Genomic DNA, 16,850 nt, shown 5'->3' with positions numbered 1-16,850 from the left:
CCCGAATTTCCTGAGAAACCGAAACACTGATTTCCAAAGTGGTTGCACAAGATTGCATTCCCACCAGCAATGGATGAGGGTACCCCTTCCTCCACAGCCTCTCCAGCAAAGGCTATCATCGGTGCTTTTGATTTTAGCCTTTCTGACAGGTGTAAGATGATATCTCAAAGTTGTTTTGATTTGCATTTCCCTGATTGCTAATGAGGTTGAGCATGACCTTAGGTGTCTTTTGGCCATTTGAACTTCTTCTTTTGAGAATTCTCTGTTCAGTTCAGTGCCCCTGAAAAAAATGGGATACCTTTGTTTTAAAATATACATTATGTCTTTTGTAGTCTTTTTCAGTTTATTTCTTTATGTCTATAAGCAGGACTTCAGGGGATCTTCCTTGAACAAACCTGGGCATCTTAAACTGTTGCAAGGAGAGGCTGTTTGTTCGTCCCAGCTGGTCTGCTAGCTTACACCCTAAACAACCACACAAAAACTATTAATTAAAACACTTTTGGCCATTAGCTATAACTTTTTATTGGCTAACTCATACATATTAGTTTAACCCATCTCCATTAATCACCATGTGGTTGTGGCTTGCTGGAGATTCTAACCAGCATCCATGTCAGGCAGAAGATCCTTGGCTTCTCTGACTCTGCCCTTTCTCCTCCCAGCATTCAGTTCTGTTTTCTCCACCTACCTAATTTCTGCCCTATCAACTAGGCCAAGGCAGTTTCTTTATTCATTAACCATGAAAGCAACAAACAAACAGAAGAAACATTTATACCATTTAACTTTAAACAAATCCAAAGTCTCCTCTTTCCTTAGGAAACAAAGCATAACATTTTCCCCAAAGCAACATATCTTTTGACTTTTATTTTGAAGTCAAGACATTTTTAAATATATATATAGGTTGGTTTAATCTAAGAGTTTTAATACTATAGTGTCTCTTAGCAGCCAAAAATCTTAAAGACAATACAAAAACATACAGGATCCAAACTCTCTGTGCCTTTTTCATCTTTTCATTGTTTTTTCTTTCATCCTAATTTACTCCCTTTTAAAGGACTTTATCATTCTTCAACTATTTTTTATATACCTTTTATCTTCTCTCTTCCAAATCTGTGCATGTTTTTAAACACATGGTGACCCATTGAGAGGTTTTATTTTTCTGCCTGGAACTGTCTTTATTGCATATCTATAGCCTTTTCTCTATGTGTGAGCAAAACCCCATACCCACATGTAGCATGTTGGCTCAGCTCATGCTGGTGACTCAAGCCTATAGGCAGTGGCTGGGAGATGCTTCTCTATCCATTCACCCATGTGAGACTTGAGATTAGAAAGGCATATTTGGTTCCATTTTAGAACCTTTTAAAAAAGATTTCTTGGTGTTTATTCTTGTCACCATTTTAGGCAGAAATTTCTTTCCCACTAATGGCTCCCAAATAAACACACTGAGGCTTATAAGAATTACAAATGCTCAGCTAATAGCTCAAGCCTACTACTAACTAGCTCTTACATTCTAAGTTAACACATATTTCTTGTTTAAGCTCTGACACATGGCAGTACTTATATTAGCATGACACATTCATCTCCTGCTACCTTTATCTATGGATGAATGCTCAGATTCTATACTTCTACTTCCTGGCATTCTCAGCTAGAATTTCCCACCTAACCCTACTCTCTTCAGCTACTGGCCAGTCAATTTGTTTATCAAATCAATCACAGTGATGTATATTCACACAGTGTAGAGGAATAGTCCACATCTTTTTTTCCCTTTTCTGATCAATAAAAATGAAGGCTTTAACATCATAATAAAACTATATACATTAAGCACATTAACTATATACAAATATATACAGGTAAGAACTGCATTAACAATGTACAGTCTATTATTCTACAGCACTTGGCAAAACTCTCATGACGTCCTGATCAATGCAGTTATGGAAAAGAAACAATTGATATGTGTACCATTGGAGGACATAAAATATCTAATACATATAGTGGGCTGTTGCTACTTCTGCAGAAAGAGTGATTTCAACATGAGTCCTACCCTAGATACTTAACATAAATGTGAATCATGCCAGTCACAGAAATTCTCTGGTTTTCCCTGAGTCTGTAGATCTCACTTTGCCCACATTATCACATTAAATACTTTGTGCAGTAGACAGATACTTGGGAAATTGACCTTACCTCAAAATATATAACATAAATAAATACCAGGAAAACTTAAAAGAAAAACCCTCCTTGGTAACTATATTATCTGAATATCCTCTGTGAAAATTCTATTTTTATTTTCATTTTGGAATTAAATACCGATACCTAAATTCTGCAATTTAGATCAAGCACAAAGATGCAGGAAAATGAATATTTTCTAAGGAGCTGAAGCATTTTGGCAGCTGCTCCATTTACTAGATATGCTGTTACAAGTCAGCTGACTCAGCACTTTCATTCAGGTGCAGATTTGCCTAATGTCCCTGGCATCCTGCAGTAATGTGGACTTATAAGTAGGTAATTCAATGGATACATAGTTTACATTATCATCAAGAACAGGCTCCATGGTGACTTGAAGTCATTTTCTTAATTATAATTTCTCCCTTCTCGCTTATGTGTGAGTCTTAAATTAAAATTGACTCTCATCTTTTAGTTCATGGCATGCCTCATGCAGGCCTTTAAGTACATAGAAAGAATAAAACAGATGTTAAATTTGTTACCTACCTAGAATATAAGTAACAGAATCCACATGATTAGCCTAGAAAAAAATGTCAATTGCACTTTTAAAAAACCCTTTTTATCTCATGCTATTGTTGTTTTATTTCTTACTTAAAAAGGCACAGATTTATTATATTAACATCACCTTGTCATTTATATATCACATGACCTAGAAAAATATGCAGTATGGTATATTAAATTTTTTTATAAATATTTTTTTGTTTATTTTCTATTTCAGGCTCTGTATCTGGCTGTGTGCACATATGGCCTCATATGCAGGGACCAGAGGAGGACATCAGGTCTTTTCCTTGATTGATTCTCACTGAAGCAATACAGGAAACATTTCTGATTGACATTAGACATCAGTATTTCATCCAGAATATTTGCCACAGAGATCCTGAACTATCCTGTTGCTTTCCACAACCACACATGCTGTGCTAGAGTTTCAGGCCATGGCTAGTTTTTAAATGAGTGCTGGCAATTTGTTTTCAGCTCCTCATGTTTACACAGCAGATGGCTGTATGCAGTGTCCATCACCCAAATCCTATTATTGGTTTCTGGATCAAACATTCAGATATTTGAGCCTATGAGGGCCATTTTCATTCAAACCACCACAGTCTCTAATAACAACCATAAAGTGGGCATCTGAAAACAGAGAACTGCGACCCTGGCCCCAAACCCACCTCTCCTTCTGCAACTTTGGTGGAACTCTGAAACACAGCTTGCTCCAATACTGAGGGGATTTAAGAGGTGAGTGAACAGCTACACAGTGGTATTCCCCACTCTCTAGCACCTCCACAATGGGATAAAACCCCAGGCTACTCCCCAAACTCCCTGCCTTTTTTATCCAGGATTCAGGGAGTTTCCTGTGGCTAGGCTACCCCCAAACCCAAACCCATTCACTGGATTCCCCAAGCTACTAGCCATACCCCACCTAAGAGCTGGGAGCTTGCTATAATACTGAGGTAACCAAGAGCTTGTTATAACACTGAGGGCATTAAGAGAGAGCACCAAGAAAGCAAACTAGGAGAGAAGATCAAGAAAGCAAGCATATAGAAACCTCAGAGACTTTCTGAGACAGGTATTGACAGTACAGAACAGACCAAGAAAAACTCTCAAACACTCAGACAGCCACTGCAAGGACTGGACCAAGACACAAAGATACTGCCAGCCTCATTTGAAGGAAGAGATGACTAGGCATCAATGCAATAATTCCTCCAACAACCTAAAAAGCAACATGGAAACACCAGAACCCAGTGGTTACACAACAGGAAGACTTGATCATCCTAACCCAGAAGAAGTAAAAGAAATTGACTTTAAACATAAATTTATGAAAATTATGGATCCCTTTAAAGAGGAAATGAAAAACTTCTAAAAGAAATGGAGGAAAAGACAAGTTAAAAATTGAAAGAAATTAATAAATCCCTCAAAGAAAGCCAAGAAAACCAGGAAAGAAAAATAATCAAACGGGTGAAGAAAGCAGTTCAAGACTTGAAGACTGAAACAAAGGTAATAAGAAAACACAAATCAAGGTAATTCTGGATATGGAAAATCTGGGTAAATGAACAGGGACTACAGAGACAAGTATAACCAACAGAATACAAGAGATAGAAGAATCTCAGGTGCTGACGATAATATAGAGAAAATAGACTCATATGTCAGACAACAAATTCTTAACATAAAACATCTAAGAAATCTGGGACACCATAAAAAGACCAAACCTAAGAATAATAGGGATAGAAGAGGGAGAAGAACTCCAACTCAAAGGCACAGAAACTATATTCAACAAAATCATAGAAAAATTTTCCTGAACTAAAGAAGGATATCCCTATAAAGGTACAAGAAGATTACAGAGCCCCAAATAGAGTGGATCAACAACAACAAAAAAAAGCCCATCCCCTCACCATATAATAATAAAAACCTACAGAGTAAAGATATAATATTAAGAGATGTAAAGAAAAAAGGTCAAGTAACCTATAAAGGAAAACCTATCAGAATTACATCCTACTTCTCAATGGAAAACATGAAAGCCTGAAGGTCCGGGGCAGATGTGTTGCAGACACTAAGAGACCACAGATGCAAGCCAAGATTACTATAACTAGCAAAGCTTACATTCACCATCAATGGAGAAAACGAGATATTCCATGATAAAACAGATTTAAACTATACGTATTAACAAACCTAGCCATACAGAATGTACTAGAAGGAAAACCCAATCCGAGGAAGCTAACTGCACCCTCAAAAACACAGACATCTTATAATCACCCACCAGAATAACTCAAAGACTAGAAACACACAAACATTACTACCAAAAAAATAACTGTAATTAACAGCTTCTGGTTATTAATAATGTTTAATATTAATGGACTCAGTTCACCTATAAAAAGATACACACTAAGAGAATGAATATGAAAATAGGATCCAGCTTTTTGCTGTATACAAGAAAAATTCCTCAACCTTAAAGACAGACACCATCTCATAGTAAAGGAAAAAGTTTTCCAATCATATGGACCTAAGAAACAAGCAGGTGTAACTCTCCTAAAATATAACAAAATTGATTTCAAACTAAAATCAGTCAGAAGAGATGGAGAAGGACACTTTATACTCATATCAGAAACAATGCATCAAGATCAAGTCTCAATCCTGAACATCTATGCCTCTAATACAGGAGCACCCACATATGTAAAAGAAACATTACTAAACATTACTAAAACTTAAATCACACATCAAATCCCACACACTAATAGCAGGAGATTTCAACATTCCTCTCTATCACAACCATAAGAAGCCTAGGACCAGATGATTTTAGTGCAAAATTCTACAAGAACTTCTAAGAAGAGCTAACACCTATACTCCTCAAAGTGTTCCATATAATAGAAACAGAAGCAACATTGCCAAACTCTCTTTATGAGGCTAAAGTTACCCTAATACCAAAACAACCTAAAGACTTAACCAAGAAAGATAATACAGACCAATCTCATTTGTGAACATGGATGTAAAAATACTCAATAAAATACTGGCAAACCAAATCCAAAAACACATTTAAAAAAATCATCCATTATAATCAAGTAGGCTTTATCTCAGAGATGCAGGTCTGGTTTAATATATGAAAATCTATCAATGCAATCCATAATATAAATAAACTAAAGAAAAAAATCATATGAACATTTCATTAGACGCTGAAAAAGCATTTGACAAAATCTAATACTTTGTCATGATAAAGGTCTTAGAGAGATTAGGGATACAAGAAACATATCTAAATATAATAAAAGCAATATACAGAAAGCCGACAGCCAACATAAAATTAAATGGAGAGAAATGCAAAGCAATTCCACTAAAATCTGGAACAAGACAAGGCTGTCTACTCTCCCCATATCTCTTCAACACAGTTCTTGGAATTTTAGCAATTGCAATAAGACAACAGAAGGAGATCAAGGGGATTCAAATTGGAAAAGAAGTCAAACTTTTGTTATTTGCAGATGATATGACAGTCTATATAAGTGACTCCAAAAAAATCTTCCAGAGAACTCCTACAGTTGATAAATGCCTCCAGTACTTTAGCAGGATACAAGATCAACTCAGAAAATTAGTAGCCCTCCTATACACAAATGATAAAAAAGCTGAGAGGAAAATCAGAGAAACATCACCATTCACAATAGCCACAAATACCATAAAATATCTTGGGGTAACACTAACAAAAAAAAGTGAAAGACCTATTTGAAAAGAACTTTAAGTTTTTAGAAAAAAACTGAAGAAGATACCAGAAAATATAAAGATTTCCCATGCTCTTGGATAGGTAGGGTCAACATAGTATAAATGGCAATCCTACCAATAGCAATCTATAGGTTCAATGCAATCCCCTTCACACAATTCTTCACAGAATCCTAACACAATTCTTCACAGACCTTGAAAGAACAATAATGAGTTTCATATGGAAAAACAAAAAGCTTAGGATAACCAAAAAATCCTGTACAATAAAAGAACTTCCAGATGCATCACCATCTCTGACATCAAGCTCTATTACAGAGCTACAGTAATGAAAACAGGTTGGTATTGTCATAAAAACAGAGGTTGACCATTGGGATCGAATCTATGATCTGGATATTAATCCACACACCTATGAACACCTGATTTTTAACAAAGAAGCTAAAATTATAAAATGGACAAAAGAAATCATCTTCAACAATTGGTACTGTATAACTGGATGTCAACATGTAGAAGAATGAAAATAGACCCATTTTCTATCATCAGGCACAAAACCCAAGTCCAAATTTATTGAAGACCTCAATATAAATCTGACCACACTGAACATGATAGAAGATAAAGTGGGAAGTAGTCTTCAATGCATGGACACAGGCGATCACTCTCTAAATATAACCTCAGTAGCACAGACACTGAGAGTAACTATAAATACATGGGGCCTCCTGAAACTGAAAAGGTTCTGTAAAGCAAAGGACACAGTGAATAAGACAAAAAGGCAGCCTACTAACTAGGAAAAGATCTTCACCAACCCCACATCAGACAAAGGACTGATCTCCAAAATATATAAAGAATTCAAGAAATTAGACATTAAAATTCTAAATAACTGAATTAAAAATGGGGTGTGGAACTAAACAGAGAATTCTCAACAGAAGAATCTCAAATGGCAAGAAGAATCTTAAGGAAATTTTCAACATCCTTAGCTATCAGGGAAATGCAAATCAAAACAACTCTGAGATATCATCTTGCATCTGTAAGAATTGCTAAGTTCAAAAACACTAATGATAACTTATGTGGATCTGGAGTAAGGGGAAAACTCTTCCATTGTGGATGGGAATTTAAACTTGTTCAACCACTTTGGAAATCAGTGTGGTGGTTTCTCAGAAAATTGGAAATCAACCTACTTCAGGATCCAGCAATAACACTCTTGGACATATACCCAAAAGATGCTCAGTCATACTCCAAAGCATTTGGTAAACATGCTGCATATCTTCATAGCATCACTTTTTATAATAAGCAGAACATGGACACAACCTAGATGCCCCTCAACCAAAGAATGGATAAAGAAAATGTGGCACATTTACATATTAGAGTACTACTCAGTGATAAATACAATGACATCTTGAATTTTACTTGCAAATGGATGGAATTAGAAAACACTATCCTGAGGTAACTCAGACCCAAAAAAAATGAATATGGTGTGTATTCACTCATAAGTGGATACTAGTTATAAACAAAGGACATTGAGCCTATAGTTTATGACCTTAGAGAAGCTAAGTAATACGGTCAACACCCCTCCAAAAACCATATATAGTCCCACATGGAAATTGGAAACAGAAAAGATCACATGACAAAATTGGAAGCATGGAGGCCAGGGGAGACCGAGGAGTAAAAGGGGAATAGGAGGGGAAAAGAGAAGGGTTGAAGAGAAATTGAGGAAATGGGATAATCATGATGGAGGAAGGGCAGAGATGAGTGCAAGGAAAAAGATGTCTTGATTGAGGAAGCCATCATAGGGTTAGCAAAAACCTGGCTCTAGAGAAATTTCCAGGAATCCACAAGGATGAACTTATCTAATATCCTCAGCAATAGAGAAGAGGGTGCCCTAACTGGCCTTGCCCTGTAGCCAGACTGATGATTATCTTAAATATCACCATATAACCTTCATCTAGCAACTGATGGAAAGAGAGGAAGAGACCCACATCTGAGCACTGGACTAAGCTCCCAAAGTCCAGTTGAAGAGTGGAAGAAATGAGAATATGAGCAAAGAGGTCAAGACGATGATTGGTTTACCACTGAAACAGTTTACCTGAGCTAATAGGAGCTCACCAACTCCAGCTGGACTGGGAAAAAACAAACATAGGCCCAAACTAGTCCCTCTGAATGTGGCTGACAGTTGCATGCCTAGGGGAGACTGAGGGGTCACTGTCAGTGTCACCAGGATTTAACCCTACTGCATGTACTAGCTTTAGGGGATCGCATTCTCTTTGGGTGGATACCTTGCTCATTCTAGATATAGTAGTGAGGGTCTTGGACCTTCTACAAAGCAAAGTGCCTTACCCTCTCTGAGGATTAGATGGGGGTTGGGTGGGAGGGTGTGTGGAGGGAATGGGAGGAGGGGAAGGACTGGAAACTTAGCTTGGTATTTTTTCAATATAATAAAAAAACAAACAAAGAAAAACAAAAATAAAAACCCAGAGAACTTCAGGATGAAGAGGTCTCCCCTCCTAAAAATTTCAAATTAAAGGAGATATTCTTGCATCTGTAAGAAAATAGGTTTAATTACTATATTCTCTGTATATGACTTAGACTATGTAATTAGAGTCACAATGGTTCTGGGTAGATGTAGCAGACTAATTAATGTCTCCAGTCAATCTATCTCAACTCTTGGAGAGTAGGAAGTGGAAAATGTGTGGCTCTTTCTGAGAGCTGTGAAGGACCTCTCCCTGGCAGAGAGTCTGCAGAGGGATTTGGAGACACTTTTCTGTCAGTGACTGTAGAACCAAGGATCCAACATGGTTAGATTTACTATAGGCGATCTATTTTCTCATTGAAAATGTAATCATTTCTTAGTTAAAGTAAACATTGCATCAGTCTTGTGGAGATATACTGGCACTTGTGATTTACTTAAAAAGGCAAGTAGTTTGTTTCTTGGTAAATTTCTATTTATTATTTTCCTTTATTTTCAAATCTTGACCTGAAGTTGAATAATACATCCAGTTCTGCAGACCAGCATGCTTTAAATATCAGGAACAATGGATAACAATTTTAATTTAATTTTTCTAATCCCTTTTATTCAGAAGGTTATCTTCATTTTGAGGCCAAAATTAATAAACTCACCACTGTTAAGTCATTACATGAAATAAGGATTTTTGTAGCAATTCTATTGCTTTCCATTTGCTTAAAATGTAAATCATGTTTGTTCATAATGTTTAGCCAACAATGTTACTAAATGCATTTTTTAGTAAAATTATAATAATAAATAATTTATATAATAATGTATAAGACAACAAAATATTTCTGGCCTTTTATAAATGTTGGTTTCTCTTCACTTACAGAAATCAATCCTGCTCTTAGAAAAGCATGAACTGCTGTATGCCTGTAAATTTTGTTAGCTAAGTGCCCAGCTCAATCTTGCCTTGACTTTGCAGGTCCCAGGAAATTTGGTTGCCAGTCATTTTGCTTGGATCCCAAGACTTTTCCAACAAAGCTTTGTTTGCTGCTAATTTCCATTTCCTATGGTCACTGAGTGGCTGAGGTTCAGTTTCCTAATTCTGTGAGATCTAACTTCTCACATTTTAGATATTTGTCCTTTCTATGATTGAATTTCTCAATTTCATCTTGCTGACCACAGTACTGAATTGTCAGTTCATCAGTGACTTAGTTTATAGAAAGATTAACTTGATTGAAATATGAATTTTGATATTTTCATTTAAGCATCTATCCAGTGCTTTTGCCTTTTCCTTCACTGTCATTGTCATCTTTATTACTTTGTATAGAAGTGTACTTTAATGTATTTGTGCATGTCTGTGTTTGTGTATGTATGCTAATATATGTGTGTGTAGGTAGTTAAGGTTAATATATGTGTGGGGGGAGTTAAGCATTTCTGTGTCTATGTGTGTGCAAGTATGCATGTGTTCAGTTCAGGGGCTGACACTCAAGTCTTCTATCATCTACTTGAGGTTTTGAGACATTGTCTCCTAGCAAACTTGCCAATTGCCTATGCTATCTGGCCAGCAAGCTCTAAACTCCCCATCAGCATGCCAGTTAGATATGCAGGTGTGTGTGTGTGTGTGTGTGTGTGTGTGTGTGTGTGAAGTAGGGATCCAATTCAGACCTTCCTGTTTGTGTATCACCATAGCTCCTCTAGTTCTTTTACTTTGGACTTTACAGTCTTTTAGTGTTCTTTAGACTTGAAGCCTATACCCATGTCTCTTTCAAGAAGAAACATGTAGGTGGGTAGCTATCCTGTATTTTCTCTCCTTCCTATTGGTGGCTAAAGATACCTTATGAACACTCTCTTCTTTGAATGAGAGGTTCTGCCAATGTCCAGGAGAGGATTTACCATTAAGTCTGAACTCTGAGTTGAGAGGGGAGAAGTCATATACAGCCCAAGTTCCCACTCTCTCTCAACCCACAGAGCATAATTCCTTTTTTGTCACTGGCAGCTGCTGCAGTATCTCCCAGCCACTTCAAGGTTAGTTTTGACCTCTTCAAACCAGTACATTCCCCACATAATATCAACTTCAAAAAAAATTGTCTTTTTTTTTGCCTGAACGCTTACTGCTCATCTTAAAATAGGAAAACATTTATTTTTTGCTCATGCTAGTTGTTATCCATAAACAAACAATGACAAAAATCAAATAACCCCACCCACAAGCCCACAATATTTTTTTGCAAATGAAGTAGAAATATTTTGGGTTACATTCTTCAAAAAGGGAAGGAAATTATTCCCTTAGCTGATGCCTGCACACATTTGACTTTTATTTATAGTCATGTTTATGGATATACACTATTGTTTGAATTTGTGGTTTATATTTAACACATATTCACTTAATTTTATGCCAACTTAGAATATTATCTAAGATTTAAGAATTCTCAGTTAAGGATATTAGACACATATCCAACAAATTTTTCAAATGATTAGTAGATGCATTGAATATTAGCAGATGATTCACTTAGTACCCTTTCCCAAAAAGTCTTGTGATTTATGTCTTGATTTGAGATTAGATGATCTAGAATTGTGAAGGAATTCCTTTGTCATGCCAGCTCCACATCTGATTGCAATAACAGTACTTCAAGATATCAGTCTTGCACTTCCTCAGGACCGAGCCTCTTGATCCTCCCGCGTTGCCAAAATGTCGCTTTCTAACAAGCTGACTTTGGACAAACTGGACTTGAAGGGAAAGCGGGTCGTGATGAGGGTGGACTTTAATGTTCCTATGAAGAACAACCAGATAACAAATAACCAAAGGATCAAGGCTGCTGTCCCAAGCACCAAATTCTGCTTGGACAATGGAGCCAAGTCAGTTGTCCTTATGAGCCACTTGGGCCGACCTGATGGTGTTCCCATGCCTGACAAGTACTCCTTAGAGCCAGTTGCTGCAGAACTCAAGTCTCTGCTGGGCAAGGATGTTCTCTTCTTAAAGGATTGTGTGGGCCCAGAAGTTGAGAATGCCTGTGCCAACCCAGCAGCTGGCACTGTTATCCTGCTGGAGAACCTCCACTTTCATGTGGAGGAAGAAGGGAAGGGAAAGGATGCTTCTGGGAACAAGATTAAAGCTGAACCAGCCAAAATTGATGCTTTCCGAGCCTCACTGTCCAAACTTGGGGATGTCTATGTCAATGATGCTTTTGGTACTGCACACCGAGCCCACAGCTCCATGGTGGGTGTGAATCTGCCACAGAAGGCTGGTGGATTTTTGATGAAGAAGGAGCTGAACTACTTTGCCAAAGCTTTGGAGAGTCCTGAACGACCCTTCCTGGCAATATTGGGAGGAGCTAAAGTTGCAGACAAGATCCAGCTGATCAATAATATGCTGGACAAAGTCAATGAGATGATCATTGGTGGTGGAATGGCTTTTTACCTTCCTTAAAGTGCTCAACAACATGGAGATCGGAACTTCTCTGTATGATGAAGAAGGAGCCAAGATTGTCAAAGATCTCATGGCTAAAGCTGAGAAAAATGGTGTGAAGATTACCTTGCCCGTTGACTTTGTCACTGCTGACAAATTTGATGAGAATGCCAAGACTGGCCAAGCTACTGTGGCCTCTGGTATACCTGCTGGCTGGATGGGCCTGGACTGTGGTCCTGAGAGCAGCAAGAAATATGCTGAGGCTGTGGCTTGAGCCAAGCAGATTGTTTGGAATGGACCTGTTGGGGTCTTTGAATGGGAAGCTTTTGCCAGGGGAACCAAGTCCCTCATGGATGAGGTGGTAAAAGCCACTTCTAGGGGTTGCATCACTATCATAGGCAGTGGAGATACTGCCACTTGCTGTGCCAAATGGAATACAGAGGATAAAGTCAGCCATGTGAGCACTGGGGGTGGTGCCAGTCTAGAGCTCCTGGAAGGTAAAGTCCTTCCTGGGGTGGATGCTCTCAGCAATGTTTAGTATTTTCCTGCCTTTTGGTTCCTGTGCACAACCCCTAAGTCAACTTAGTGTGTTTTCCGCATCTCCATTTGGTGTTAGTGCAAGATTCAGCTAGTGACCGAGATGCAGCACCAGGAACCCTTAAACAGTTGCACAGCATCTCAGCTCGTCCTTCCTTCATCGGGATTTGTCTACATTCTTCAAGATCCCATTTAAATTCCATAGTGACTAAAGCCATTGTGCATTCTAAAGTGCATCTATTTCTATTCTGCCTGTAGAAGAAAGTGAGCTATGAAAGCTTAGTCCTCTTCGAGTAGCCTCTGGTTGGCTTTGTCACTGTTCATGACTCAGCATGGAAATAAGATGAAATTCCAGCTGTAGATTTGGAGAAGTTGATGATCTATTAATAAAGATGTCCGCCAGGGAAAAAAAAAAAGATATCAGTCTTTTTTGAAGGCACTGTGAGTTGTTCAACTTATTTTTCTGTTCTTAGGCTTTTACTACCTTGCTTCAGAATTTATGGATACTTTCTTTTTGAAGAAAGCTGTTTGATGGGCCAATTTTGAAATCTAATTACATTTTCCTTGTGCCAGCAACATAATCATTATTATATGCATCACTCAGCTAGTTCATTATCTGATAAAAAGCAAATGTTCCTCGTACTCAGCTTCAATTGATAGATGATTTGTTCATTTATGTTCTTAGTAGGCATTGTCTTCACTTACCACAGATGGAAACTCACTCTTTCCAAAGAGAGTTACTAGTCATCTCACTAATCTACCTTGATTGCTTTCATTAGTGACATATTCAGTTCTTATTTGTCAGTTATTTTTATTATTTTAATTACTTGGTACATGTCCTAAGGGGTTCTGACATTTCTAATAGTTAATATGTGCAGCAAAGAGCAGCCACAGACAAATTAACTGAAATGTAAATAGAATTAAATCACAAGAGCTGCTCAAATGGATAGATGACATCTTTATTGGGTTTATCCCTATTTAAATGAGATCAAAAATCATTCTAGGGATACAAAATTTATCTAATATTCACCCATGTGCCATGCTGTCAGAGTTTATGGCATATGTAAGAGGTTTCTGTGGTTATGTACTTTCTGTAGCCATAAGGGCAGCAAGGAATAAAAGAATGAAGAAGGAGCAGAAAAGGAGCTGGAAGTTCATGTAATGGCTGGAATATCAGCTTGGAAACAGATCAACTGGACAAGTCCATAGTGATGTGGGAGTGTCATATATCACATATATCAATCTGTTGGTTTCATTGGTTAAGCAATAAAGAAACTGCTTGGCCCTGATAGGTTAAAACATAGGTGGAAGGAGTAAACAGAACAGAATGCTGGGAGAAAGAAGAAGTGAGCTCAGAGACGCCATGCTCCCCTCTCCCGGGCACACGCGATGAAGCTCTGACCCAGGATGAACGTAGGCTAAAATCTTCCCAGTAAGCGCACCTTGGGGTGCTACAGGCATTATTAGAAATGGGCTAGTCCAGGTGTGAAAGTTAGCCAAGAAGAGGCTAGATATAATGGGCCAAGCAGTGTTTAAAAGAATACAGTGTCCATCTGATTATTTCGGGGCATAAGCTAGCAGGCGGCCAGGGTGCTGGGGACACAGCCCGCCGCTCCTTTTACAACACCATAGCAGTTATATCTTCCCCTTCAGTAGAGGCTGATGGATTGACAATTACCTAAAAGGTATTGCTGATGCTCTGGAGGAGCCATGATAATAAAGTCACAATTAGATTCATGGGCTGCTTCTGCTTTTAACTACTGCACTGCTTCATGAAATCACAACAATGCCAATGTAGGAAATGTATTTTTTAAAATTCCTTGCATATAGCATCAGAACATATATTTCTATAACATATGTGGAAAATGGACTACAAAGTCAAAAAAGAAAAAAAAAGAATACAATTTTGACTTTGTAAAGCCAAAGAAGAAAAACCTAGAGAGTTATCCAGCACTGAGACACACATACACATTTCAGTCAAAGGACCTTCATTAAGATTTACTTTATTTGTTGGTGTGTGTGTGCACGCATGTGTGTGTGTGTGTCTGCATGATCCTGTGCTTATGCATGTCTCTGTGTGCAGGTGGCTCTGTGGATCGGAAGTGGGTGCTGGACTCCTGGGAGGTATAGTTTAAGGATGGTTCTGACCCTAAGGCAATAGAAAAATATGACTCTGAAAGAGTGGTAAGCAGCCTGCAGCCTTTGTTTATCATCAAATATTTTCTATTGGTAGCTCAATTTTAATAGAGAATTCAGGAAAACACTTTATAAGTTTTTGGTTTTGTAGATAAGTCTTGTTCTTGTAGCCTGGGCAGTATTCAAGGCACCTTGTAGCTCAGGCTTATCGCATAGCAGGGACTTCTGCCTCTACTGCCCCCATAGGCTGGATTAGAGATAGGTGTTACCATTCTCTACCATAATTTCTGCATGTTGTTTCATTTTTAGTTTAACTTTTAGTAGAAAAAAATTTTAATGTTTCAAAGGAACCATGAGATTCCCCTAGAGTACATTAAGACAAAATGTAAAAATAAAATATAATTCAGTTTATAGATTTGTTATCCAAGCCAATTTATTTTTAAAGACAAGTTTATATATACACAGGTTATTATAAACCTGTTATTAAAAATATTAGTTGAATAATATATGCATATATACTATCTGGTGCTATATAAATGTAAATATTTTATATAGATGGGAATTGATGTTTTAGCAAGAAATATTTGCTTCTTTCATAATTATTGACTTGATATCAAGGTGAAAACTTTTATATTAAACTTATTATTTGTTTTCTAAGCCATTTGTCCAAATTTTTAGTAATCTAATTAGCTCACATTTTCCACTTAAATTTAGTTTCTAGTTTTAGATTTAATGTGGAATCTAGAAATATAGTTATTAAATTATCTCCAGATATGCACATGTATAAAAAGGCTGGGTGAGTGTGCCACAACAGAAATGTTTTTCGGTTTTATTTCTGTAGTCAAAAAATGCCGAAGGCTGTGGTGGCGCACGCCTTTAATCCCAGCACTTGGGAGGCAGAGGCAGGCGGATCTCTGTGAGTTCGAGACCAGCCTGGTCTACAGAGGTAGTTCCAGGACAGGCTCCAAAGCCACAGAGAAACCCTGTCTCGAAAAAAAAAAAATGCCAAAGGCAGGTAACAGTTCTAACCTGCTCAGCACATAAGTTACAAGTCAATAATGACTTTGATAATGGACCTTCCAGATAAAGTACAAAATGAGGTACTATTATTTGTAATTTGATTATATCAGTTTTCAAATTAATCAAACATTGTAATAGTAAGAACAATAATTTGTAATGTAAAATCAAATGCTGTCTAAGGAGAGAAATATGAGATTATAAAGTAAGAACTTTTTTGTGTTAGTATGAGTGCCTACCTCTGTACAGTTATGATTTTAACAAATGAGATAAGCAGAGTGCTCAAAAATCATGAGCACCATATAGTCACAAGGTTACTTTTACTATTTAAACACTACAACTCAAAGCTTTATAGAGAAGATATACATATTACTCAAAGCACATGGATCAGTCAATATGTGACAGTTTTACATATATAACACCTTATGTGTAATATGTAATGTCAAGTTCACACCATACCATTATATATCATAATAACAATAATAATGATATTGTATATAATTTTAATAAAAATAATGTTATGCAGAAAATGTAAGATGTGATAAATTTGCTTCATCACTTTGCAAGGTGGATGTGTTTTTGTGGATTCAAATTTGTATTTGACAAGATGCTAGAAAAGCAGAATGTATAAGGAAATAGGAGAGATGCTAATGTCCTCGTACCTAGAAGAAATGATCCCTGAGTCTCCAAGCTGTAACTGAAAGAATTAAGTTTGGAGTCTTCAGAATTTTTTTTTACCGTAATTGTTTTTAGTAGTCCAGCTCTAAATTATTTTATACTTTTGATTATTCATTGTCAAAATGCTTGGACTGACCAGATGTTCACAAAAAGCTGTTTTACTTCCAGAATGAATGTTTTCTGGTTTTTCTCTTTTGGTATTCAATTCTAACTTTATTATATCTTGACCAATAT

General features: G+C 37.2%; 1 protein-coding gene across 1 annotated transcript; it reads left to right on the top strand.

The window, feature by feature from the left end:
* Window positions 1-11,495: 11,495 nt before the first annotated feature.
* Window positions 11,496-13,162, top strand: LOC126501401 (phosphoglycerate kinase 1-like). The gene is given in 2 exon segments (XM_050142058.1): window positions 11,496-12,254; window positions 12,256-13,162. Coding segments are annotated over 2 exon segments (1,254 nt in total). The 5' UTR covers window positions 11,496-11,531; the 3' UTR covers window positions 12,787-13,162.
* The last annotated feature ends 3,688 nt before the right edge of the window (window positions 13,163-16,850 follow it).

The sequence above is a fragment of the Alexandromys fortis genome, unplaced genomic scaffold (genome assembly GCF_014885135.2).
Source record: "Alexandromys fortis isolate MF-2015 unplaced genomic scaffold, M_Fortis_MF-2015_v1.1 scaffold_41, whole genome shotgun sequence".
Classification (NCBI taxonomy): Eukaryota; Metazoa; Chordata; class Mammalia; order Rodentia; family Cricetidae; genus Alexandromys; species Alexandromys fortis.
Note: the sequence above shows the minus strand (reverse complement) of the source record. Positions and strands in the feature narration are given on the sequence as shown.